General features: G+C 35.9%; 2 protein-coding genes across 2 annotated transcripts; both read left to right on the top strand.

The window, feature by feature from the left end:
• The first annotated feature begins 348 nt into the window (after positions 1 to 348).
• Positions 349 to 15,860, top strand: LOC115445353 (sodium/potassium-transporting ATPase subunit beta-2). The gene is made up of 8 exons (XM_030171587.2): positions 349 to 378; positions 5,294 to 5,445; positions 12,689 to 12,829; positions 13,119 to 13,238; positions 13,732 to 13,925; positions 14,292 to 14,381; positions 14,714 to 14,897; positions 15,260 to 15,860. The coding sequence occupies exons 2-8, from the start codon at positions 5,313 to 5,315 to the stop codon at positions 15,367 to 15,369; spliced, it is 972 nt and encodes a 323-aa protein (XP_030027447.2). The 5' UTR covers positions 349 to 378; positions 5,294 to 5,312; the 3' UTR covers positions 15,370 to 15,860.
• A 5,552-nt stretch (positions 15,861 to 21,412) lies between these two features.
• LOC115445348 (sodium/potassium-transporting ATPase subunit beta-2) lies at positions 21,413 to 26,824 on the top strand. Its single transcript, XM_030171582.2, has 7 exons — positions 21,413 to 21,495; positions 23,402 to 23,452; positions 24,312 to 24,431; positions 24,919 to 25,100; positions 25,407 to 25,493; positions 25,838 to 26,066; positions 26,539 to 26,824. Exons 1-7 carry the CDS (start codon positions 21,432 to 21,434, stop codon positions 26,640 to 26,642), a joined length of 837 nt encoding a protein of 278 aa, XP_030027442.2. The 5' UTR covers positions 21,413 to 21,431; the 3' UTR covers positions 26,643 to 26,824.
• Positions 26,825 to 27,448: the final 624 nt, after the last annotated feature.

The following is a 27,448-nucleotide window of genomic DNA, read 5'->3' as shown; positions in this document are numbered from 1 at the left end:
GAGTTTCTTTTACGACGTTATAGAATGTCAATGACTGGTGTCAGATAACTATTTTGCCTATTTACGCCAATAACTACTATTTACGATGACTATTTACACTGACGTAGATCACTATTTATAAGATGTTCATGTGAGTGTGCAAAGTTTGTTAAAGAAATGTTTATTTTATACGAAATCACCTTTATTTATACCTATAAGTAATAAAATTAACTAGGTAGGTATGAATGAATAATTCTTTAAATTATAACTGAGTAAATACGTAGACCTTTAACCTCCCAATATTATAATGTAAGTAATGTTATCGGTTTGATTGTGCGTTCGTGGAGTTAGTTGATACCGAACTTCGTTCGTGGAAGTGTGCTTTGTTAATTTTAACTGGTAAATGTTGTTTTTTTATTTTATTTGTGAGTGCCACTGTCCCACCTTTGCCTACCCTCTCGAGAATAAAAGGGTAATGTATGATTGTTTTAAATGAAATGTGGTTAGAGTCAAGGCTCGCCGACGGCTTCACATCCACAATTTTTCTGATATTGTTGAATGAGCGGTAAAGAATACGGGAAACTATTTTTTTTTATTGTCTTGAATGACGAGACGAGCTTGCCGTTCGCCTGATAGTAAGCGATACACCCATAAATAGAAACATCAACCGACACCTTGAATTACAAAGTACTTAAGGTATTCCACTGCGCTCGCCATCCTGAGACATGAGATGTTGAGTCTTACGTCCAGTAGTTACAGTGGCTACAATGTAAGTGCTCGTTTGCCGGCTTAAGGTATATTTTTTTTTATTGTAATTTAATGAAATAAGCATGTCACTCACCTGGTAGTAAAAACTCGCCCTATTATAGTAACTTCATTCAGAGCTTCGAATTACAAAGTACTGCGTGACACTCCACTGCGCTCATCATCCTGAGACATACAATGTTAAGTCCTATAATGTCTAGTAATAAGGTTGGCTACAATGTTTATTTATTTATTTATTTATTTATTTGCTTACTAAGTGTATAATAATTGCTGTTGTTACATTTTATGTTCTTATGACTTAGTAGTCCTTTTCAGACATTGCAAATTTGAGGACGCTACATTAATAACAATTTACTATATATAATATTTAGATAATGAATTAAAACTATTACTTATATAAAAACAATACTTAATATTTATAACATCCAACATACAATTTTGCTTCTTTCCTAGTGATTCTTAAAATATTCATCTACTGTATAATAACAATTCTGTACCAGGTATTTTTAAGTTTTTGTTAAATATAGCAAATTTTGGTTCAGTTTTGATTTCATCTGGTAGTTTATTAAATATTTTAACTGCCATATAATATGGGCTATCATGGAGCATTTTTGTTCTAGACAGTGGTAAGTAGAGGTTCGTCTTGTGGCGAGTGTTTATATTATGCAGTTGGGTTAATGTTTTAAAGTTATTACTATTCTTGAAAACATATGTACATAAGTCTTGAATATATATCGATGGTAAAGTTAATATTTTATATTTAATGAAGTAGGGTCTACAGCTTTGTCTATTATCTATTTGAGCTATAATTCTTAAACATTTCTTTTGTATAATGAATAAATCTTTTGCATTTACACTATTTCCCCATAACATAACTCCATATTTCAGCCATGAGTGAGCATAAGCATAATATGCCGACAATGCACTTTGTGTGTCGGTACTGTATTTAATTTCAAAAAGTGCATAAGTGAATTTTGATAATTTACTAATGATATGTTCTATATGGGATTTCCAATTAAAATGTGTGTCAACCTGAATACCTAATAGACTAAATGACTCTACTTTTCTATAATATGGGTGTTTAAATAATTAAAGTTTATCATAAGAGAGCGGGTTTTATAAGATTTAAATTGCATGATCTTACTTTTACTATAATTTACTTCTAAATTGTGTTCATTAAGCCAACATGTTATAGTATCCATTGTATCACTCATAATAGTATTGATGTTGTCATTATTTTCACATTTGATCAATACTGAAATATCATCTGCAAACAATATTGGTAGTGCTATTTCTTTATTAAGAGTTTTTGGGAGGTCATTTATATATATTAGGAACAAGATGCACCCTAGGACACTTCCTTGTGGAATTGAACAAGTTAGAGTTTTCATATTAGATCTTATATTTTTAATTTCGTGTGTTTGGATGTCATGGTGTTTAATTTGCACTATTTGTTTTCTATTATTCAAGTAAGACTGAAACCAAAGAAAAGCAGGTCCGCGTATACCAGATCCGTATAACTTTGACAATAGTATAGAGTGCGATACCCTATCATAAGCTTTCGTCATGTCGAGTAATAGTCCTAAAACAATTTTTTTATTGTCTATGTGCTCAAGGGCAGTTTGTACATATCTATAAACTGCAGATGTAGTAGATTTAGATTTTCTAAAGCCATTTTGGCATTCATCAAGTAGATTATGTTTTTCTAGAAATGGGTACAGTTGGTTAAACATGGCTTTTTCTTTTGTCCTTCGGAACAAAACAGTGTGTGCATACCAGTGTATTTTTAATAGGTGAACGGCAAATTGACTCCACTACACTTGGTGGTAAGTGCAGAGGGGTTCAATAGAATGTGGACTGACAAGACATGATTATCCCTCGACAGTCGACACAATTATGCCGGCCTCTTGGAACCGGATATATACATGCTGATCCCAGAACGCGACACTTACGTGGGCCACTATGGCGGGTTCTAACACCTTGTAGTGGTCGCTGTCCGGGCAGATATAAAATATATCCTACCAAAAGCAACATAGAAATAGACAGTACGGTGGTACCTACGCAGACGGTCTCTCGCTTACGAGATACCTACTAACAAATGATCCCAAACAAATCAAGTATCCAACTACATTTGTCGTCTAATGCGTTTTACTTACTGATAATATTATTGAACATGGTGTAACATGAAATGGGTATTTGCTGCTAATGATTAGTGATCATTGTACGCAATACATATTATGAATCCTTCATAGAAACTTGTGTCAGTTGACCCTTATTAACGAATATATTACAATATTTTCTTAAATACGATCCATGTTCTCATTTTAGACAACGGGTTCCCTTATTTCCGTCCAGAGAATTTTCCCGCCCTCACACCCGCCACTACAACTCCTTTGAGTCAGGATCAGCAGTGGCACGCATTTTATGACACCGAGCGGTGAAGCTCAGCGAGTCTCAGGGAAAACTAATTTGTCTTTATCCCGTAACGAAATTAATCAAATAGAAAGATAGGGAGGAGTTGGAAATTTATTTCCGTATAGTGTTTGGTTTTTTATTATTTGTCTATCGTCGTTACCAGCCTGTGGTTATGCATTAGGGGTATATCTCATACGCCGCGTCATGCCGACGCCACCAAGAGCAATTTGACTCGACGAATAGTGACCATTGAGGCTGCAAAGTCTTCGAAATGCCGAAAATAATATAAATAACCGCGATAAAAACCGTTAGTTTTATTTCAATGTATAACATTCGTGTAAATATAAGAAATCATTTTTGTTGAATAGTATTTCTGATACCTACCTATGAATGCTTTCTGTGTGTTTTTAGACCTCAAATTTATATGTAAAAGTACAGGGTTTCCGAATGTATCGCGTTTATTGCGCGTTTTAATTACTTTTGCGTCGTGGCGAAAAGCCGTCTTTATAGACTATACTGAATTCGTTATTGTTAATAGTCAGTAATAATAGTTCTAAACTTGTCGCTGCTTTCCTATAATACTATGGGGTGGGGATTGCGAAGTCCCAGAATCGATAATTAGGGAAGGCTTGCGGGTCTTTTAATTAAAGCCTAGAATCAAATACTTCAGAATACGTCCACATCCCGTAGGTAAAAATGAAGTTTAGTTCTGCGACATGAGTAAAATATGTATTGCATCGACTCTACATTGTAGTAAAAGACAATCGGACAGAAAAAGAAGATGAATAACAGTAGGCATGTACTTATAAAACGGCTAAATACATAATGCTATAAGAAGCAGATATTTTATATATTTTTTTACAACACCGATGACAAATAAACAATATTAGATAAAAGTAATAAACGTTAATCAGTGTTTAACTAAAACATTTTTGTTTACCCTTTTTCAGCACTTTCGTGCATCAAACAATTTAAGTCAAAGACGAAACAATTAGGTATCTAATACGTTAATAATAAACTCGAATTTGTGTTGTAAAAGTCCTGTATTCGTTTAAGATTGATTGATGAATGCATAATACGTAAGTCCTCCTCATGATGGTGTTAACGCCTGCCCATAAATAATAGCAATCTGATCCGAGATGTTAAATAAATTTTAGGTACTTCAGGGTGCTGGGCCCTTATTCTGTATGAAAGTGTAGACGCGTAACGCGGCCGTGTCATGTTATCTTCGAGAAATGTGTGTGTGCGTGGAATGGTATTCTGTAAGCCAAATTTCTATAGTCCTAAACATGATGCGTTGTGTTACGTGCTTGTTACACACTGTCAAAATAACGTGCGGGATAGAGAATAAGGCCCCTGGTAATTTTGAAACATTAAATATTATGTTGTGGCGATTATGTCCTTTAAAAGAAAACGTAGTGCCTAGTATTATATCGTTGTTTGGCGGCAGAAATAGACTAAGTGACTCTATCTACCCTCGTAGAGCACACCACACTTACTTTAAATTGCAAGCTAAGAGGTTGTTGATGAATTTTAATGTCTTTCAAAAACTTATAAATGAACATGAAATAAATAAGGTAATAAATAAAACATTTTTCGTATAATGGATGTATTTTTAGAACAATTTCCAAGAGCTACCCGCTAGTACGCTCATTAGCTATTACTGGCCTAAATCTAGTCTGCGCACTGCGCAGCCGTGATATCAATTTTTCTATACACTAGGAAACCCCGTACTATATTTGTAACAAACTTATAATAAGCACAATTTAAGCAAAACCTCTCCTTATGTCAATGCAATAAAGCACACGGGAAACACTTTGCTTTGTTTGCAATTTTCTATACCCAGTTTATGAAGATCTATTATTCCTCTCAATATGTACCAGCTGAAGTGTCGACAGATATGGGCATAACGTCCAGTATATCCCGGCTTGTTTCCAAAGGCTATAAAAGGCAGCTGAGGGTTCAGCGAAACTGGTAGTCCACGCAGAGACGGAAAGCTGCGCGCGCATTGTTACGTAATCGTTACGTAAGGGGCGAATGAGGGTTGCAGGGGTTTAAGGCGAGAGAGGGGCAGACGGCGCGGGGACAGAGCGCGTTAGGGGCGAAGGCGCTCACAATCGATTCCAAACCGCAGTCCGGCTCGGCAAGTGAACATGGCGGACAAGACTAAAGTCGCTGAGCAGTACTACGCCCCGCCGCCGGACCTGGGGAAATGGGAGGCTTTCAGAATATTCCTCTGGAACTCCGAGACTGGACAATTCCTCGGCCGCACGGGATCCAGTTGGGGTGAGTAATATTTTTAATGTTTTTTTTGGAGGGAAATGTGTCTAATCTTACGTTGATAAACTATCATATTGTTCGAAATTTAATTTAAAAATGGAATGTCAAATATATTTTTAAAATTCTAGACAGAATATTGTGAACGAAGACCGTTACGTAATCACAAAAGATTTGAAAGATAGTTAAAATATTTGTGTAAATTACATTTATTTTTTGTGAAAGGGTATGTGCATATATTTTAAATAAGGTTTCAATCTAGTACATAATTTTTCATTCAAAGTATCTGCAATTTGATAAAATAACATATAACAGCATAAATAAATATTATTTCTATCGAACTAAATACGATTAAAAGAATTCATAAATGGAAATAGATAAAGCATTATATCGGAAATAGTCATAGATAAATAAATTCTCTTTGTCTGATGGCGCCTTTTTCCGTTTTGGCGCCTCGGTTGCGCGCCACTAGCGCCGCGGGGCGGTCGCGGTGCGCGCGCAGCGTCCTTGCAGCGATCGATCCAAGGACGAATTCTACCATAATAATCTGCAAATGGCCTATTTATCAATAGTTTATTATAGTATATACGACTCATAATCGCCTAATTGGCCAAATAGTGGCGTTCTAGGAAGAGAAATCAAGGACAATGTCTTAAGTTTGATTCTCGGATGAAATAATACAATTTTCGAAATTTTGGCAAAAGCTTACGTAAGATTCCTGGGACACAAATGAAAAAGTTGCTTGTCACATCACGGAGGCACAAATAACATATCTATGAACTGCCATAATAAACATGCCACGTAAAAATACTTCCGCATAACATTCAATCTGTTTTCTTTCCCGATTATGCAATAATTGACCGTAAATCAGTTCTACTAAGGAATAATTTTGGTCAAGCCTTTGATCTTGAATAGAGTTACCTTCTTACTAGGAGTCTCTCAAGATATTTGTGGAGGCACCGGGCATTCAATAGGTGAGAACTTAACTATCAAGCATTGTGAAATCAGCAGCTTCATAACTCGAGCAGATCCTGACCACCATCTCATGTTGAGAAAGTATGGTCGTATATGGAGTAGAATATGTTAAGGGATCTGTGGATGTTTAATTCATTTATTTCCTAAGAAGTATTAAAGTCACTTTGCCGTCCAACAAACGCTATAAAATGTTGTCGAGAATTACTACACTCCTATATGAAAATTCACAGTTCCTGAAGTTGCTGAAGCAATTATTTCTTCCGTAGTAGTCTGCACATTTATCAAGTTCCATAAACTAGTTGAAGATGCAATGAACAGAAATCGGTAGAGACAAAAAATCCGCTCTGAATGCGGATACATCCAGTGATGACCACCATCCTCAATCCTGAGGGACCGACTACAGAGAGAGTAGTCTGCACGGCGCCATAGTAACAAAGAGACAAAATATTCCATACTTCAACACAGCCCTGCTTAAAGATTGGGACTGCTCTGAGAAATAATAAAATCTTTCTTCCATGTTGTGACAGGTCCTGTTCTATAAATTAATTATTGATTATAACTGCATATTTTTTCGAAACGAATAAAAACGCTCTAATTTCTCTTATGTGTGATTAAAAACTAGGAGCTACAGACAAAATGGCTTTTTACAACCGTTGAGACTAATAGGAACAATAATCGATCTCGAAAAAAAATTCGCATCGTGTCTACTTCTCCAAGACTTGATGAGATATAGTCACCTCCAAGCTGCTACTAGATAAGGTTATTTTAAATATAAATACTTCTAATTATGTACCAATACAAACATGCGCTTAGCACGCATAAGTCTTCTAAGCGGTGGATGTCATGCAATGGGAAGTGCGGAGACACCAGTCATAGAGCAATCATAAACATTCTTCTTTTTGGTATTAATTACAATAGAAACAAAAAATGACAATATCTTTTATTTCCTACTACATTTTACATAGGAATTAAAACTAAAATATTGAAAAATTGTTTTGTAGGTATATGTATAATATAGTGTTACGTGGTCGTCTCTACTGTTTAGGCCTTTCCTAAACCTTTCCAAATATATATTTCTCGTGTTATTCATCCAATGAGTTCCACATCTATAACTGCAAATATCTCTCAATTTTTATTACAATATGCTTTTTTTTTTATTTTCTTTACCTGAATCTAACCCTATAATATTTCCTACATTGAAATTGAGACCTTCCCGAGTTGGCGATAGCTTGGTCTCGGAAATTGTTTCCAGGGTTGCTTGCAAACCAAGATATCAAAGTTTCATTGCATAATACGACAAAAGAGTAGGTGGCTCACTTCAGTTAAGACTTCACAGATAAACTATTTATATACACTATAGTTACGTAACTACACTACACCTGCTACAGGAAGTCCAGAGCTAATTATTGGCCTCCCCTAAACATGAGATACTATTACCTAAAGAACTAATGAAGTCTACGGAATATTACGCATTTTCTATTATTTATTGTATTTGGTTATAGATAGCTCCTAAAAGGCATTATTAATGAAATATAGACTCTATAATATTTGATTATACTTTGAGTTATGGTTTAGTAAAGTAATTAAAAACTGACGAGGATCGTTAACCTATTCTAGTTGCAAGCGCAAGGTAATTAAACTGAAACTCTGTCAGTGGGGTTGATATTACGTTTTCAGACCAAATGGAAATACTAAAATAAAACTTTAAGTTTTCAGCACAAATGAGTTTTAAAATAATTAATGCTAAGATTCATGAGCTATTGACATTAATTATAGATACTTTGAATATTAGAGGTCTCTCGTATGCGAAAGTCAATCAGGATAGGTACCACCGCTTGGGCATTTCGATTGCTACGTCGAGTGGAAGGATTGTTGTATTCTGAGTTGAAGGACATTGTAGGAAGCTTAATGATGATAATGTCAGTCAAAGAATCACTATGTACTTTGAAATTTGAAATTCTGGTTGGTGTTCCTTCGGTTCAAGAGGTTTATCATCATCGATCTACAACTAAATCATTTGACTTTCTTTATTTAGACTAATCTAAGATATTGTATGAATTCCTTCTTCCATTATACTTTATGAACAGCTGTTAACCTGGTATTTACGAGTCTACAAACATGTCAGTCACCAGTTGGCGTTCTATTTTAGCTAATAACCCTATTTCTGGTCATCAACGCTACAACTAATTGACTTGTTGAAACGAGGGCAGCGGGGAAACTAAATAATGTCTATGGACATGGGTAAGGCGAACAACACACTTGCAAAATCATTAGACGATGGATTCCGTAATTAATTTGATAAAATATTTTTTCTCGAGAAAGAATGTAGTATTGAAGGTCCGTTTTGGGGTACTGCCGTTTGCAGATCAGTCTGGGGTAATATTGATACTAAATTGAGTGCCACACTGAATGGCGTACACATTGAGGTCCTAAGGAATTTGCTAATGTTTCTCTGTTCCTTCTATTCCTTCTTTCTTCCCTTTCAAACATTGAGGTCCTAAATAATTTCCTGACGTTTCTTCGCTCCTTCTATTACTTTTTTCTTACCTTGCTTGATCCGTCGTATGTATAACCTAAAAGAAATGCCAGTAATCGCAGTAAGTTCTTATTAACTGGTTCATTTCACTACAAGGCAGTAGCTTCTTTGCTTAATTAAAGTAACAATCACGCTTGCACGCAGTTTATAGTCAATAGCAGTGAACCTAGAAGTAATGTTAGTACCAAAGTGTTATTAAACGAAGTCATCTTTAGATTAATCACGTGCACCGCTCCAAGGATTAATAAATATAGGCTGAAATGCGTTCATAGATAAAGAACATGTAGGTATTTTGTGATAATTGTGGTTAGAGCCTGACTAGGAAAAGCACTTGCTTTTGGGTCTCCTTTTGGTTTTTCATTTTAACGTTACCGTTGTCTGTAAAAGAAACTTTATTTAAATAAAAAATATTTTTCTGGACAAGCTAAAACTAGACACTCAGTAGGTAGTCTTGCCTCGCTTTAACTGGGAAAAAAATCGTCATGACTTGTGAGAAACTGTTAGCTTGCAATTTCTCAGCACTTTAATCTATAAGGCCAGGCCCAGCGTAGACGAAAGGCAAAATTCATCATAAGTATTAGAGCAAGAGAGAATTTACAACGCAGCAAATATTATTGTATAACATCTGAGCATTATACCTTATACCTATTATATTTTGAGTTTTTTTAGTACTAATAGGAGGTTTGGGTAGAGACTACTTTATGCATTATTGTCGATAAGTAGGTAGATGGCAATGTAGAGTTTCGTGTTGAAGAATATTTCAGTTAGTTTAAGTACTGAAAAGTTGAAGATATGCTATTTTGGCCTATCTCCTGCCATTTCACCTGCTACCTCATCAAATTTATTCTTAGCTAAACTGTATTTCTATCATAAGTAGCTTTATAATAATATTGCGTGTTCATAAGTGTACAATCATCTTGATATGAGACGTTTTAAATTGGTCGCCGTCGCATCGTGATTTCAATAATGTTCTTTATTGACTTATACATAAATAGCGTATGATACTCATACTATTGTAGGTGATTTTGTTTAATTTCTATTGAATTTTATAATAGATGCTTAGAAAGAAAATCACTACTCTCTAGATATTTATTTTCTCTCTGTTTTCATGATATGGTATAAAAAATGTGCTGCTGTTTGCCTTTATATTGATTCTCATACGTTTTTACTGCATTAGGAAGACAATTGACAATGATCTGAGACCTACAAAAGTTCTTGGAAATACCTGAATTAAACAGTAAATTTATGCGAATCCATTATTGGGTATTCAACCCTTCCATTGTCTAATAGCTTTAACGTAATCGACTACCCCTGCAATAACTGAAGTCTGTATTGGGAATACCCTTCGACATTTGGAAAATCCAGTGCACATGCGCAGTGTCCGCTCCACCGCGCAATCTCCATGACCTCGCCAGCAATACGGACCTTACAAAATCCATAGTGTTTTAGTACTATGGTGACTTGTATAGGGTGTAGTTATTTAGACTAGAGTCCTGAATTATGATGAAGAAATGCTTTTAAACAGAATTTCGCAAAAAAGATAATGCAGTATTGTATACACGAGTGACTCAGTTTGAAGAACATTGTAGCCAGTTTAATTACTGGACATTATGAGATTTAAACAATACTATAAGGGCATAATACGCTGCCATGTCAAATTGGTCACAGTTTTTTGCGTTCATATTAATGAACAGGCGTGACATTCATCAGACGAGGGAGCTACTCATCTTCTAATTTAGTTATTTAAAAATCAAGTTTAGTAAAAGGAGGTGCAGACGTATGTCGATCTTCTATATTATATTTAAGAATACAAGTCACCATGGCGCTTACCCCGATTGCACAGCAATAAATATTTCTATCAGGAGGCCCAGGGGCTATCTGTTTGTTAATAAAAATTGACAAGGTGGTAGCACCTGTCTAGAGAAAAACTCACATGCAAGAAGCGTACCATTGCCTAGCAGAATAATGATTTATGAGCAGTATATCTTTATAACGAACATTTTAATGGATATAGGTTTCATGAATAGGTCAGGAGTGAATTCAGTTCTCGTTCGTTATTAAAATGGATGGCATCTGATTGTAAGATTGTTTTTATTAAATGAGTGATGAAACTTGATGCTATACTAAATACTATTAGCAGTGTAACCAACCATGACCTAACATCCAAGGATTTTTGCTCTAATGTATCTCTTCTAAGGTATCTTTCATCATCATCATCAACATCAGCCTATATATTTGCGCACTGCTGGATATAGACCTCCTCCAATATGTGCATTGTGCACATTTTACCCTGTCTTCGGCCTGTCGCATTCAGATTTTACCAGCGACCTTTCGCAGATCGTCACTGAACCTAGCTGGAAGGTCTATGATCTCTTTAAGAGCTGTCATCTCTGCTATCTACCCATACCCACGGTGCAGCTTTCTATCTGTTAAGGATTTATTACAATTGATCAAATAGTCCTAGAGATTACCGCAACATACGTCTTGCTTGATGCGTGGTGTTCCGAAAATCATTGATACTAAATATTAGTAGGTATGTAATACTATTCTATAGTTTGCCGCATTTGGCACCCTCTAGCCTTCCTCACCCTCGCTTTTGGAGGGGTTTATAACTCTTTTATGCGTGTTAAAGAATAATTTGCATATCTGTTTCACAGAAACTCTTCGTTCTTAGCAATCTAAGTCATGGTAATTATTATGTAAGAACTGAAAATCAGCCTTTAACCTCGATGCGTATCCGTTGACGACCAGATGCTAAGTTTCTGTATTAATTATTACATGACATCCTTACGCACTAGTTAGCGCTTGTGAGGGTAATATTATAAGTTATCTAGATAAATATTAAATGATTAAGGTTTATGCTTTGATTTTTATAGTACTTATTCTTTTTGTAACTTACCTGATGCATAATCATCTTTACATTTACGCGTGGATCTTTTAATTATCCAATTAATATTACTTCATTTTTAGTGGTTTCTTTGTATAGAATAGTACTTATAGCGTAGGTTGTTAGAATGCCGACAGCGAGAGTGGATCAATTTGATAGGAAACCGATCATTGGAGATCGTCTCCTCAATTGGGCCGATGCTTTTCAACTTGTAGATTAAACAGTAAACACATGGATAGGTGGATAGTTGACTTGTGTTATGTTTAAAGGGAATTTATCAAAGCTTTAAAACTTATGGTTGTTATGTATATAGAAAAAAAGGTTTTATTATAATTCGTCAGAACGAATCAGTCGATGAAGACGATTGACCATGTAGTGTTATAAATTAATAATTGGACTGCACTGCACTTGCCAATTACCATTAAATGGAAGGATGAAATGAGTCTTTATGAAATACGTAATATAACATCACACGCTTTCAATTTCAATTTTTTTTTTATAATTTATTTTCTAACTCTCCGTGTTTCGAATTTGATTTTCCTTGTCTGTCGTGTTTTGAACACAGTTACAAAATAAAAGTAACGTTACACCTTACAAGAAGCCTTATCTAATTTTGATTTTTGTCTTCGGTGACATCGTGTCCTAGGACGGTCAAACGAATGGTTTATAGGTACTTCAAATTTTATCATATTTTTAACAGGCTCAATAAATAGTATTTTTTCTGCTATATTCCATTACTACCTTTTCCAATTGGTAATGAGTAGGGAATGAAGAGCATTCTACATCATTATAGAAGACAATGAAAGTAGGTAACATCAAAATCTTGTACTACTTATAATATTTTTTGTCCACAGCAAAAATCCTTTTATTCTACCTGATCTTCTATGCGGCGCTGGTGGGTTTCTTCGCGGCCATGCTGGCGATCTTCTACCAGACCCTGGACTCCAAGATGCCTAAATGGCAACTGGACGGATCGCTGATCGGCAGCAATCCAGGTAAATACTTCACATTTATTAATAATTTTTGAAAGATATTTGTATTATAACGATTTTATCCAAATTCAAATAAAGATATTTCATTTTTTTGGAAATTATCCAATACATTAAATAATATTTATTGTTGGTGGTTATTGTTGATGTTTCTTTTCATGTTTGCTTTCATTTTAACTTTTTTAATACTTATTTTGTCTAAACTGTAGATGAGTAATTTCTTTTTTTTTTGAGACAGTACTTTAATGTTATAATTATTTAGAATTTTATGGACTTAATTTTCCTTCTCACTCAGGTCTGGGCTTCCGACCCATGCCCGACTCTGCGAACGTGGAGAGCACCCTGATCTACTACAAGGCGAACGATAAGGGATCCGTGCTTAAGTGGGCCAAGATCATCGATGATTTCCTTGACCGTACGTACCAATTGATTTGTTACAATCAATGTGACGTTGGGAGCAACGTGACTATTTCATCGTAGTATAAGTTCAGTATTGATTAGGAAATTTTTTATTAAAATTATTGCACTTTAACCCTGAGTTCTATAAAGGAAACTTTGTCAAATTTACTTATTTATTTGGACAACCAACAAAACATACACCATCCATAATTATTTGTTACATTTCAGTAAGTAATTAATTATTAAATCTGAATTAAAAATTATTGATCGATTTGTTTATATTAACATAAATGCTTCTCAATTAGGATGCGTATAATATCGATATTCAAACTTTTCAACTTTAACTAGTTTATCTTGTATATTCTTGTAAATTTCAATAACTTTTCAATTTCTAAAAATATAAAGTTAACGCAGCGATAACAAAAAAAGGTTTCATCTATCGGTTACCTTGAAGCATTTAACTTAACTAGAAGATAAGTTTCATTAAGTTAACGACCTTTTCCCCCCAGAATACCGCAAGAAAGGCAGTGGTTCAGGCGAAGCTCAGGGCGCGGAGAACCGAGTGCCATGCACGCCGACCAGCGGCGCTGTGGGCGAGAAGCAGGTGTGCGACGTGCCTGTGGACGAGTTCAACCCTTGCACCCCAGCCAACCAGTACAACTACGAAGAAGCCGGGCCCTGCGTCTTCCTCAAGCTCAACAAGGTTGGTTAATATCACTATATTAAGCACTGTCTATACCTAAAAAAATTGGATTTTATTTAGGACGTGATATGTAGAGACTAGCAAGTCTCCGATTCCAAAAAATATTTAATTATTGGGGCCTCAAGTGCAGTAGGCTATTTTGTACCTTAGGGACTTAAATATGAATGAAGATACGAGCTGATGTCATCATGTACGGAATAAAATAGTAGAGTCATTTAATTAGTTCGTGCGTTGCGTAAAATCACTAAAAGATATTTCAATATCCTTATGGATACAGTAAAAATATTTGTTAATATCTAAAATTACGAATTGAATTCATAAACAGATTCAACTTAAACATTGAGGTATTTTTCCATTTATTTTCAGATTTTCAACTGGATCCCACAGCCGTACAACAACACGGAAGATCTGCCCCAACACATGCCTGAAGACTTGAAGCAACACATTAAGATGGTCGTACGTATCCACATTAATTACATACAAACATACGTAAACATAAGTTCGAAACTTCACAGCTGACGTGTCACGAGATCGTAGAGCTTAGGTATGTTATGCGTCCCATTATATTATGATGGGAAGAGCTGATTCAGGTCTAAAGACAAGATCGAGGGCCTACCATAAACAGTTATGATGCCATCATCTTTAGCTCTCAAACACACTGGTGTTTAAAAAGTTAGAGCTCAACTTAGAACCCGAAATACTGTGCTCTAAGTTGAGTTTCCTATTCCACAACCAGGTTACTGCTTAATTACATAAAATGGAAATGAAGGTAATTTTTTATCCCCCAGTCCGGTAAGCCTGAAGCCAACACAGTGTGGGTGTCCTGCGAGGGAGAGAATCCTGCTGACGTGGAGAACATCGGACCCGTGCAGTACATCCCGCGGCGAGGGTTCCCGGCGTACTACTACCCCTTCTCCAATAAGGAGGGGTACCTGAGTCCCCTCGTGGCGGTACTCTTTGAGAAGCCTAGGAGTGAGTATACAGGGGGATCTTGGGGCATCAATATGCGTTAGGAATTTGGGATATACATACTTCTTACATACAGGTTTTATATTGAAAGTGGCTTCTCCCGCCTGCTTGGTCTAGGGGGCAGCGTTTGTGAGCTCAGGACTGTAGGGTCCTGGGTTGAAATCCCAGGCCGGGCAGTACTTTGTTTGTAATTTCCCATAAACACTTCATGGTAAATGATCATCAGTACCCTTGAACTCTAATAATACTGTTAGAATGGTAGAAGGAAATGAGTTTTTTTTTTTTCAAAATTATGCAATACATGATGTTCTTCTTGTTTCATATTACTTATTTAGTATTATAACACAATCTTTTCCTCCTTACAGCTGGTGTCCTTATCAACATAGAATGCAAGGCGTGGGCCAAAAACATCTTCTATGACCGCTACGAGCGGCGGGGCTCAGTCCACTTCGAGCTGATGGTGGACCGCTCTTAAACAGCCAGGCCTGGCCACTAACTGACCCCAAGGTCACCGACAAGGTCAAGTGGCCCGGGTCAAGGTCAACTTATCGCTAAGCTCACCGTTTGTTTGCCAAAATGTTGCCCATTTGTTGATTTTAGATTGTTATTGGACAAATGAGCGAGTGATGAGGCTTGTAGTGCAGGTATGGATCATCTCAGACGAAATTAGTCATTATATCTGGATACACACGCTTCACATTCCCATGGGAGGTCAGTTAGTCGTCAGCCGTTTGGCCCACACTGCCAAGGTCGCCAGGAGGCGGAGGTGGAGTCTCCGGTCACCAGCGCGGCGTAGCAATAGCCCTATAGAAGGCGTTTTATTTGTATTCGTTTTAGAATAAGCCACGAGGCGCCACTATTACACGCTTCAAAGTTGACATTTTTAAATTTAATATTTATTATAATTGTAATGTTTTCCGGACGGAGAGTCAATAAACACGCAATAGTTGGTTCCAATGTAGGTTTCATGAGCGTTTTATTTATAATCCTTCATTCCTTATCCCCAAAAGCTGTCGTATACAGAATCAATTTGATATTGTGTTACTAAATGAAATTACATATTCGTCTTTACCTCTGTGAACAATGTGCTAGAATAATAAATAATAATCATCGACGAATAACAAATAGTTTCGCCTAAAATGCTGTTTTCAGTTTTCTGATTATTTTATCATGTTGTTGTTTCATGCCGATATTATGATGTAAGTGTATAAATCCGACTAAAACTATGTCGCTGCTCAGAATAATTCTCCTCTTGTAGTAGAAACCTTAAGGCATGTAAAATTAAAATGACTTTTTATTAATATTAATTTTGTTTTAACTTACACTTTTTTATTTTACATCTATGGTGGAATAACTTATGGTAAAGTAGGTATCGTATCAAATAGACAAATATATGGTTTCAGTTATTAATTCACTGTCAAAATTACTTCATATAGTGCCCAAAGAGCATTACAAACTACGGAAAGTCTTACCTCTGAGGTCTTGCCTTAGTACTTACTTGATGCCAGAAATAATACAATAATTATATCATAAGATTGATCATAATTAGATTTGCCCTTACAAGCTATTATGGTGTTAAGCCACTTTGTGTTATGGTGGGTTGTCGAGTATAATAACAAAGTAACTAAGAAACATTAAAAAAAAATCTAAGTCTAGTGAATATGGTATGTTGATCGAGAGTACTGGGTTTGATTCCTTTATTCGAAAGTGTTAACAATAGACAGGTGGATGGTTGTTATAAATTAAACTGATATTTACTTTACGAGGAGATGCACGAAATCAACAACTTTAATGCCATTTTCATCGTAAAATTAGTTAGACATCAACATCCATATTGTAAAAAAAATTAAGCTACCAAAGTATAGATTAGATATTTTAGAAATATGTTTCATTTTTTTTACATTAGTGTGTCGCATTCCGGATTTAGCCTATGTATATCCGATTCCGTGCCGACTGTCGAGGGGTAATCTCTCGTCAGTCGACATTCTATTGGACCTCACTCCACTTACCATCAGGTGCAGTGAGATCACTTTGCCGACCAAGTAAAAAAAGAAAATATAAATTTCGAATGGACACCTTCCAAAAATAATGTTAGCGCACCGTTTTACTAAGGACACTGCCGTAAGAGAATGCACAAATTTATCTAATACCTAGATAGTACCACTGCAACAACAAACAAAACCAAATTAATTAAAAATCAATTACCTAACTTCGCCCTTGTACAGAATGCATGACATCAATAGTCTATAAAATGAAATAATGTTAATCTATAATGTTACCTTGAGCCTGAAATAGATAGGTACACAGATATTGTTAAGAGAATAGAGGTATAGTTCTGGACATTTATTTTTTGTACTGAATAAAATCTTAGTATTGCAAATATCAGTTCGAAGGGTGAAACTCTCCCAAAGGGAACACTAACACAACGTCACATATGTAGGTATTAATCTGCATGAATGCGGTCTCCAAATCGTTCTAATGATAATAAAATTTTACATAATTACGAAAGGGAAGCCGGCAGGAATCAGTATATAGGGACCGTCCGCCACTCAGAGCTTTGTACTCTTTTGGAATTAGTTAAATAAACTTTTGAGTGCCTAAATTTAATAGGTATTTATGTACGTACCTAATACACGTTTTGTCATTTATGCCATCATTCCGTGGCGCAGGTATGAGGAATCCTGGGCTTGTGCTCCTTGCTGCTTTAGGGCGGAATGGACAAATAAGTTACGATTACCAAAATTGTGCTATCTTCTTGAAAGTACAAGTACTACTTACTACTCGAACCCCTATATTATTTAAATATCATTAGTCTGTCTTACTCTTCAATCAATGCAAATACTACCTATATAATCCATGGTATTTAAGTTTATTTAATAATTGTAGAGCGTGTCGTAAAAATGAAGCGGAACCCATTTTGATAATTGTTTGTATCAAACAGAGGGGAAGTCTAAATTATTGTTATGTAAAAGAACATATTATAATTTCGCAAAATCAAGTCTAATTGCAGTTATGTCATGTATCAGTTTGAGATTAAAGATTTTCGTAAGTAAATGTAATAATAAAAATCATTAATTAATAAATAGAGTCATTTTAGTAGACAATAATATTTTGTGCTATTTATACAATGTCAAAGCGGATAATTTTCTAATTTATAGTACTTATGTTTTTATTTTTACCATCAGGTATGAACTTAAATGGAAGATGCATGTATCTAGGCTACTATTCATAGTTCGGTACGAGGTTTAACGATATGGTGTCATCGAAAAAGTAAAACAACATTTAAAGACTAGACTGCGTGGAGCCAAATTGCAAAGCTTTAAATAAGATTATTGTATTTACGAATATTATTTATGAATATTCTCGTGATATGCAAAAAAATAGCTTCTATCTGGCGCCTACCCACCTTTAATATCGACTGGATTTAATAAATAAAAGTATATGTCTAGGAAAAATAATTATATTGTCTCTGAAAAATATAAATTTGGTAGTGAATATTTTAATTTCTTTTTTTTTTGTTATAAAAGTACTTAATTAATTTCTAATATAAATCACCAAATAAAATACTAACGCAACATTGTACAAAGCGTCGCATTTGCTATTATTCCTGGCAGGCGCCGAACAGTCGCGCTTCAGCGGGTCGCCATGTCACTGTCCCAGTTCCAAGTTCTTTGTCTAACCTACCATACTCACCTGAACCATTCAGCTATTTATGTTTACGGTACTGTCAACTAATTTGTCGCATCAGTAAGGTAATATATTATGTGAGTCTTTAGTGTGTGGGAATTAAAATATTATCGTCTTGTAGAGGATGTTCAATAAAATTGTAGAGAATATGAATACGAAATGCATTTATTGATAAATAGCGGATAATAACTTTGAATCCATATTTTATACATACTATTGAAAAATCTAAGTGGTAGAATTATTATTTTCTTGTAACATTCATATTTGAAGTTCACGTTGTTATATGAACCTGAAGGTTTAGTATTAGGCAGCCCAGTGATTAGTGCTCTAACGACTCGTTGATGTAATTTCCGTTGCATGATAGTGTTATGGAGATTTCATGATATGAAGTTTCCTGTTGGTACAGTTTTTACGATAACATCATACAATTATTGTTAGAAATACAATTAAGTAGATATTTTTATTAAATGAAGTTATGAATATAACTACTAGGTATAAATAACATTATTTCTTAAATTATATTCTGAAATTATTGCGTCTCGAAATTAAAACCTACTAATTAAGAACTCATACCTTGTAACTATAATTTGTTTATGGTACTAACATTATTAATCTTTAGCTTATGCCTCTGGCTCCTCTCGTGTGAAAAAGTTTTCCGGGATAAATATTTTCCCGGGATAATAAGTAGCTTATAGCATTAAGAATATTAAAGAAAAAATCAAAATCGGTTTAGTAGTTTCTGAGATTAATGCGTTCAAACAAACTTTTCAGCTTTATATATTAGTATAGATAGGTATAACTTAAACTAAGTCACATAACTAAGCCACTCTGTGGATGTAATTATATTTCTCCCAAGATAAAAGGCGTGGTTACCAGAAACATACATCTAAATCCTTGACCCACTAAAATTAAAATTAACAATGACCAACCTTCCATTCAGGTTATTGCCGTAATAAACCTTAAGTGCAGTTATATTAGAATCTTATATGAGAAAACCTATCTTTGTGAAAAGAGGTAGGTAAGAATCGGATTAGTGCCTAGCTTTAGACCAATGTTCGAAAACTTAAAACAATTAGAAAACATAATCAATATTAAAAGTTATGCTATATGGAAAATTAATATAAAGAACCATATCGTAAAGTGGGGTGAATAACACGTATGAAAATAAATTATATTAATATTGAATTTATTTCTCAGACATAAGTACTAATTATAATTTAATAATTTTTTGATAAGCGAGGTATGAAATAGATACATCTTGCAGTAGTTATTGAATGGTTTTTGTAGGAAAGAGTTGTCTTCCAAAACTTGTATATTTTTCAGTACAATCGTGTTTACATACACTTTCGCCCTTACGAGCTAGTACGATGGCGCCGCGCCGCCGCCCGCCGGCGCCAGGCGAAGCGTCGCCGTCTGCGGAGCTGGGGGTAGTGCCAACCACCACCACGCTATACATTGCTGCTTTATTTTTAGACCAGTTTATATTGATCAGAGAACTTTGGATAAAGTTATTCTTGGAATATTAAATTTTAATAATCTTCGAGATGTTTTAAATTAAAGTATTCAGTATAGATTTCGTATTCAGGGAAGGAAACACAAGGAATACCTACGATATTTACAAATAACGTGTCGATAGATAATTTAAATGGATGGATATTTGTTTATATTTAGTTTTCCTTCTCTGAAATTGTTTAAGAATACCTCTCTACCTATATAGCCGCTTTATAATGATAATAACAGCTCTGTACACGCCACGATCGATCGATTATTCGCCGCCCCAATTCCAAAGAAAATACCTAAAAATACTTTTTGTCGACTGCTGATCATGGTAATTTTTATGTGATTTTTCTCTACCGGAGAAAACATTAAGGACTTTGGGCAACCACTAGCCATCAACGATTTGCCGTCTCTCATTTTTGCCGCTCTCGATATTTGCCCGGCTGGTCCCGAAAAAAAATTGACAGCTCCGGGCAACCGCAAGGCACTCTTGATTTGCCGCCTCTCATGTTTGCCATTCTGGGTAGTTGCTCGGCTGGTTCCCCTTAGATGGGGCCAAAACTGTGTATTATTTATTTATCTATTACACTTTATATTATACAAAGTATAGAGGCGGACTTAATTCTGAAGGCATATTATATAATTTTTTATTATCAGCTGCTGCGAGTCTCCTCTATTAGTTTTGAGTTTAGTCCAAACAAACCTAGTGTGCCTGCCTGTAAGACTGGCGTAGTTGCATTGCGTGCGCCGTACAACCATTGCTCTGAGGTTCCAGGTTCGAATCCCGGGTTTCTCTGCTCACTAATCAGAACACCATAGGACGGAACACGTTTGGCGATAAGTGGGTGCCCTGGTTGTACTTCTACGTCCTACTCCTCTTGTCTGTCTACCCCTTCGGTGATAAAGGCGTGATGTGTGTTTGTTTGCTAAGGTCTAGTGGGAGTAGAAGGAACTACACCGCGACTGTACTACAGTGGCGAATCATCCATATAACCCAATTCCTGTCCCTTTCGTAATTTATGAAAAATCTTACCATATGCACGATTTTCAGACTGAATTTATGCATATTCTGAGAACCTATAAGTTGTGCCGGGTTCTCTTTTGTAAAACTTCATCCTTCGCCATTGCTATACAATTTTTTTTCTTTGCTTTCCAACACTCTTAAATGCTTATACTATCTCTTCTTAACTATCTATCGCACATAGTAGTCGTATTTAAATAATATAAATAAAATTTATAAATGAATATCAGCCAGCAATGTATTCATCCCTTATCCCATTAGCTCCCAGTTCCCGGATAGCCCGTCTTCATTCAGTCTCGACGTGCTGGCCAGGCGGACGCGTCCCGTCCAAAATGGGACTTGAAAAACGTACTATAAAGATCATAGTGATAGTAGCTGTCGTCGTCTTAATTATAGGTGAGATGCTAATTAACTCGCTTTCTTGGTATTTTTGGTAATTTATAGTTTACTATAGTTTTTTTTATGGCTGGCGTGGTGAGTGTTAGGATGTATTAGTTTCAAAATCTTTAATGGCGTTTCATTTGAAAAATTCTTGTGAAAAGTTTGAGATTAGCTTGATGCATTTAGTTTCTATAGAATGGTTAGGAATCATAACTAAGACAGAAGTAGGTTTGTAAGCTTATCTGACTGGATCATGGATATATTAGTTACTCCTCTACCTACCGTTTGAAAATGCTAGCGTGAGCTCTTTTATTTTAATCGGGTATGTAATCGTATGGTGTCTTTTTCTGCGAAAGTAGTGTTTGCTTTGTGCCGCGAAACGACTCGTTTGCGGCCCTAAGCTTGTGGTTTTCTCACGTCTCAAGGTGAGGAACGCAGTGCCTATGAAGGACTTAAGAATTCAAAGTTCGGAAGGTGTTCCTACGGATTGACTAATAGGCAATCCTGTTTCTTACCATTACGTAAGTTTGGAGCCTGCTCGCTTCATCATTAATTTGTATGAAAAGTACGCGAGTATTGTTGCGGTCAATTAGGACTTAGCTATAAAAAAAGGAAGTATTTTTCTATGTTGAAACAGTTCTAAGGCTTCTTACTGAAAGGTATTATTTGTAGGACAATGGACGCATTCCAATATGTCGTTCGCATTTAAAAGGTCTAATTGGCGCAGTTTTAATGTCGGATGCATTCACTTGCATCTTTAACATTGGACACGTAGAGTTCTAGATAATATTTAATAGACTTTGAATTCTGTTTGGTTTAGTTTTGATAATTTAGGAAAAAATGCTGTTTTTAATTGAATGTAAAACGTGACTGATATTTTTATTATTACTAAATTGGTAATATATCTATACTATTATATAAAGCTGAAGAGTTTGTTTGCTTGTTTGAACGCGCTAATCTCAAGAACTACTAGTCCGAATTAAAAAAATATTTGCCTTCCACGACGAATGATCTATTTTTGTTGGATAGTTCAGGCTATAAGCTATATAACGGTATATGGCCCATAAGAGCGCAGCATCAATGAACAATGTCGCGAAAACGGGAAACATTTTATTTTTTTAGTGCTTACATTGTGTGCGCTGCGTAAACTGTTTAAGTTACGCAACAATCATGTATGAATAGTTCCTCTTACATTTTTATTTTAAAACGAACTTTCCGCCTTCTTTGTCTGCCTGTCTGAACACGATGAACTCAAAAACTACCAGCGGATGTCGATAAAATTTGGTATGGATATAGTTTGAGACTCTTGAAACGACATCTAGGCTACTTTCTACCCTGGGAAAATATATAGCGGGACTTTAGATCGGAAAACTTTATCACGCGGGCGGAGCCGTCAACAAAAGGTAGACTACCATATTTATAAACATTCAAAACCCTGTGATTATTGAGTTCCATCATATGGGGTGATCACAGGTGAAATTTCGCAATTGTTCTCCCTATTATTCGTATAAACAATAAAAAACGTCTATGCAAAGATCTTTCTTGTTGAGAATAAAACCTGGGATCTTACAAAGTGCTACTCGTTTGCATTTTATATACTTCGACAGCCTTAAAATTCCACTGCTTTAAGCTTTCAAAACTTTTTCTTCACCTCTTTGAGGTTGAATGGTGTGACGTGAGTGTCTTCTTTAAATAAGTAATAGCATTAACCAGTTTCATTAAAACTGACAGCAGTAATTAGTTGTAGAATAGATATTAAATAATTAATTAAGTATTGTTAAGGAAGTATATTCTACTCCTTTACTAACTTTAAGACGCATGAAGGTATTTAAAGAGATCATAGGTATTATATAGGTGTTAGATGACTCGTGTTTTCAAGTTCCTTCATTCTGCACAGTATAATACAATTGTTCTTTTGCAGGTGGAATAATCGGCCTCTTACTTGGATTGCTTCTGCCTCAGCGTTACGTCGGTAAGGAGAATTTACTCAATCTTATATTACATGCTTATACTATATAACTGCCTCGGTGGCGTAGTTGTACTGCTTGCGCGGTACGGTAGCGCTCTGAGGTCCTGGTTTCGAATCCCAGGTCGGGTAAAGGGATATTTGGGTTTTTCTGCTCAGTAACAGCCCGGAGTCTGGAATTTGTGCCCGATATAGGAATAGATTCGTCCCATATCACATCATGAGACGGAACACACTTGACGAAAAGTGAAAAGTGTGTAAGTGTTTATACGACAGTAATTTAATTAATGTTAATATTGAATATTTTAATTACGTCGTAGTATAATCAAAAAGGAAGAAAAAATAATTTAAAATACAAAATTAAAACAATTATTAACTAGCCTAACCATTCTTTTGTGTCGAATATTTATCACTTATAATGTGTATTTATCCCTTTAAAGCTTACAGTAAGTCTGTACGTATGCTAGGACCACTTCGGTACCATAGTACCAATGTGCGAAATATTGCAATGCGCCTTAATTGTGACATAGCGTGAAGATAACTCTTATAATTCGTAGATACAATGGTTTTCTTCTTGTTCAAGCTTTATTTCCACCCGTTGCTGAGTGTAGGCCTCTTGCATTGCACGCTATGTTCTGTTCAAGACAGCCCTCATTCAATTTCTTCCCGCCACGTGGACCAGGTCATCAGTCCATTTTATCAAAGACCTGCCCCGGTTTCTATGACCAGTTCTTAGTCTCCATTCCACTAATATAGTACCTATTATTAATCTGCCTTCATTATAGGGAATGCAACATATATTCACATTTTTCGATTCTATTTTTACTTGGATAACCAATTGAATTATTGTTGTACTTCACTGCAGAGTTGGAGGTATGGCCTCGCTCCCCTGAGGACACCTACAACCAGCCCCTGATCAGGTTCAACCCAGACAACGCAGGCAGCTGGCACGACTGGTACCGGCGCACCAATGACTTCCTTAGAGGTTAGTGAATAATAACGGATACAATTTTATCTATGTCGGAGATATCGTGAAAGTAGGGTAGGATTTTTTAAATTATTCACTGTTCTTCATGAGATATCGTCAAAGTAGTGTAATTTTATTGAAATTGTCCACTGTTTCTTCATGAAAAGGAATGTTAATAGGATGATGCATCCAGATATATCTATTTACGAACTTTCACATCTTACTTTTACTAAAATTATAATTATTGTGATTCCTTCAAAAGTTTGTGACTGTTTGTTAAACAACATAAATGGTAAGATATTTAGTATACCTACGAATATATCATTTTCTGGACCGTTTTTATCTCAAAAAGGTACACAGGTGGTAATATTTTTTATTACTTTCATCAATTCAATTCAACGGTAATCCTTAAAGATGTTTTTCAATATCTCAATGATACCTACACCTATACGAGTATGTCTTATGAAGGTCGAAAATACAGCTGTAACAAAAGCTGATATTCCAGAGTACGAGACCACGACCCCGGAGGTGCCGCCGCGGGCTCCGTGTTCGACGCACAACCAGATGGATCAGGTCCATCGCACCGAGCCGTGTAACGTCGCCATGAAGATGTGGACTCCGTGCACTGCGGACTATTTCTATGGATATAACATCGGAAAGCCGTGTGTGTTCCTTAGGCTTGGATATGTGAGTATAAGAGAAGTGGCATTGAAGAAAATTTGCACCAGCGGGTTTTGGCTGACCACTTGTCTATGTCAAGTACTATTATTGAGTATAGATGAAAGAAATCACACCAGGATCAAAAGTAAGGTCAATTTAGAGTGTTTGTAAAAAAATAGCTTATTAAAGAACTGCATTGAATTACAATTCTATTTATTTGCAAATCTTGGTGATGTTGACGATAAAGAAAGATTTTATTGTTAATTTACATTACAATTTGCATGAGGTATATTTTATGTAGGTGATTATGATAGAGCTTATTATTTTTTTTAGATTCACTACTGGGTCCCTGAGCCGTACAACATCTCAGCAAATTTGCCCATTCCTCCCGAGATGCCGCGACACATTCAGCAGGCTTTGGTATGTTCAAAGATCAGAAAGAAATTCTATGTTCTATACTCGTATAGCTAAGTTGTTTTTCTTTTCTTAGTTAATACACAGCACCTTCCCCTAACTTTATGTCAACCAAAGAGAGATTTCGTGCCTATCGATTGGCGCCAAAATTATACTAACCTACCTTGTTAGGCTCTTGAAGAACTGCGACTTGTCAAATTCAGCTACTAATGTATATTTTACAGGCCCGTACGATCTCTAGTAGGGCGGACACAATATTATTATATAACCTCTGACTAGCTGAAGCTATATTTGAAGTGTTTGCCCAGGAATAGGACAATAATACAAATAATATTCATTTGCATATACAGCGTCAGTACCCTGTCTACAAATACGGAGATTTTGTGTGGGTTTCCTGCGAGGGAGAGTTCCCTTCAGACCAGGAGAACATCGGGCCCATCCAATACATCCCTGCAGGGATGCCTCCAGGGTTTTCTACCAGGCGGTTGCACACTGCTGACCGCATCCCCTATGTAGCCAGGAATCTGCCTGATGACACCCCTGGGCCTATTGTTGCCGTACTGTTTGAAAATCCGCGACGTAAGTACATAGCAATAGAACATGAGATGGGAAGGCATTTAAATAAAAATTATCAATCTACATAGTCTATTACGTTCTGTTTAACACAAATCTCCACTACTTATTAATCGTTGCCCATTATACTGATTGAAAGACTTCTCATAATATCTATTTCTAATATTCAAGAGGTCTCACATGTAGGTGTACGTAGTTCAAGTACAAGTTGTTCTGGAGGCTGAAACTGAATATTTTCCTTCACATGGAAGACTAACCACATAATATAATCCTATTCCAATATTAAGTCTTCAATGGGTTAATAATAAGAAAAATAAATATGCAACGATTAAAAAAGACATAGAGAGACAGGGAGTCTCCCGTACCTACCTCTTATTGCAGAGTGGTTATTTATCATAATCGAATTTGTCAAAATTGTCAAAACTTTGTACATAAATTATGCTTTTAAAATGTTCCTAAGGTGGTGTTTCCTTTCTAGGTGGAGTGCTGATCAACGTGGAGTGCCGTATCTGGACCCGCGACATCTACTACGACCGCTCCAGCCGCGTGGGCCGCGCGCGCTTCGAGCTCTACGTCGATTAAATACTACCTGCAGAGGCACAAGTCGTGATCACACTCGTGATTGGTCGTGATTTTTCGCGTGATTGGTTCTAGTAGATGTCCGTTGTCTATTGACCAACGTTTCTGACCTTAGCAAACCAGGAAATTATTTTTAAACAATCAGTAGAGAAATAGCAGTAGCAGCAGTAATAGATGCGAGGCTACGGACGTGAGAAAAAAAATGTGCTCTGTTTCGAATTTTTGATACGTAACATGCTAAGTCATGTTTACAGGATGGTGGGCTAAAAAAACAGTAAATCTTTAAATGAGAAACAGGGATAACATCATAAACACATGAAATCTTTCGTTAAAACAGTAGGATTAACAACTCTGCTACTAGCTCATATATGCCATGCAGCTTCAGTACACTTTCATCCAATTTGTACAGACTTTCGCCCCGGCCATTGTTCACCTGTGCTCACGACTTGTGCCGTTTACTAAGTGTAGATATATTTTAGTATTTATGAAGCTAAGCCCTTCCAGATTCTAAGTAGTATTACGCAAGGCCTATAATAATCCGCCTCATCTTTGTTTCTTGTCGCAGATTGGGACACGGGAGCGCAATATTGAAAGACTCACGAACGAATTTTCATTCTCATTTTTACAAAAATTTCTAATATTCAGGTTACATATGATATGTCTAGAAAAATTTATCCTTGTATACCATCAAGTTTGCGTGCATAATATACTTAGTTCTTCTAGCTTGCGTGTGATAAATTGTACTTTAAATTTTTGACGTTTTAAACACAATATTATATCATGAAAAGACGCAGATATAATAAATGGTT

This window comes from Manduca sexta, chromosome 23 (assembly GCF_014839805.1).
Source record: "Manduca sexta isolate Smith_Timp_Sample1 chromosome 23, JHU_Msex_v1.0, whole genome shotgun sequence".
In the NCBI taxonomy this organism is placed as follows: Eukaryota; Metazoa; Arthropoda; class Insecta; order Lepidoptera; family Sphingidae; genus Manduca; species Manduca sexta.
The sequence above is the reverse complement of the archived record's forward strand: the minus strand, read 5'-3'. Positions and strand labels throughout refer to the sequence as shown.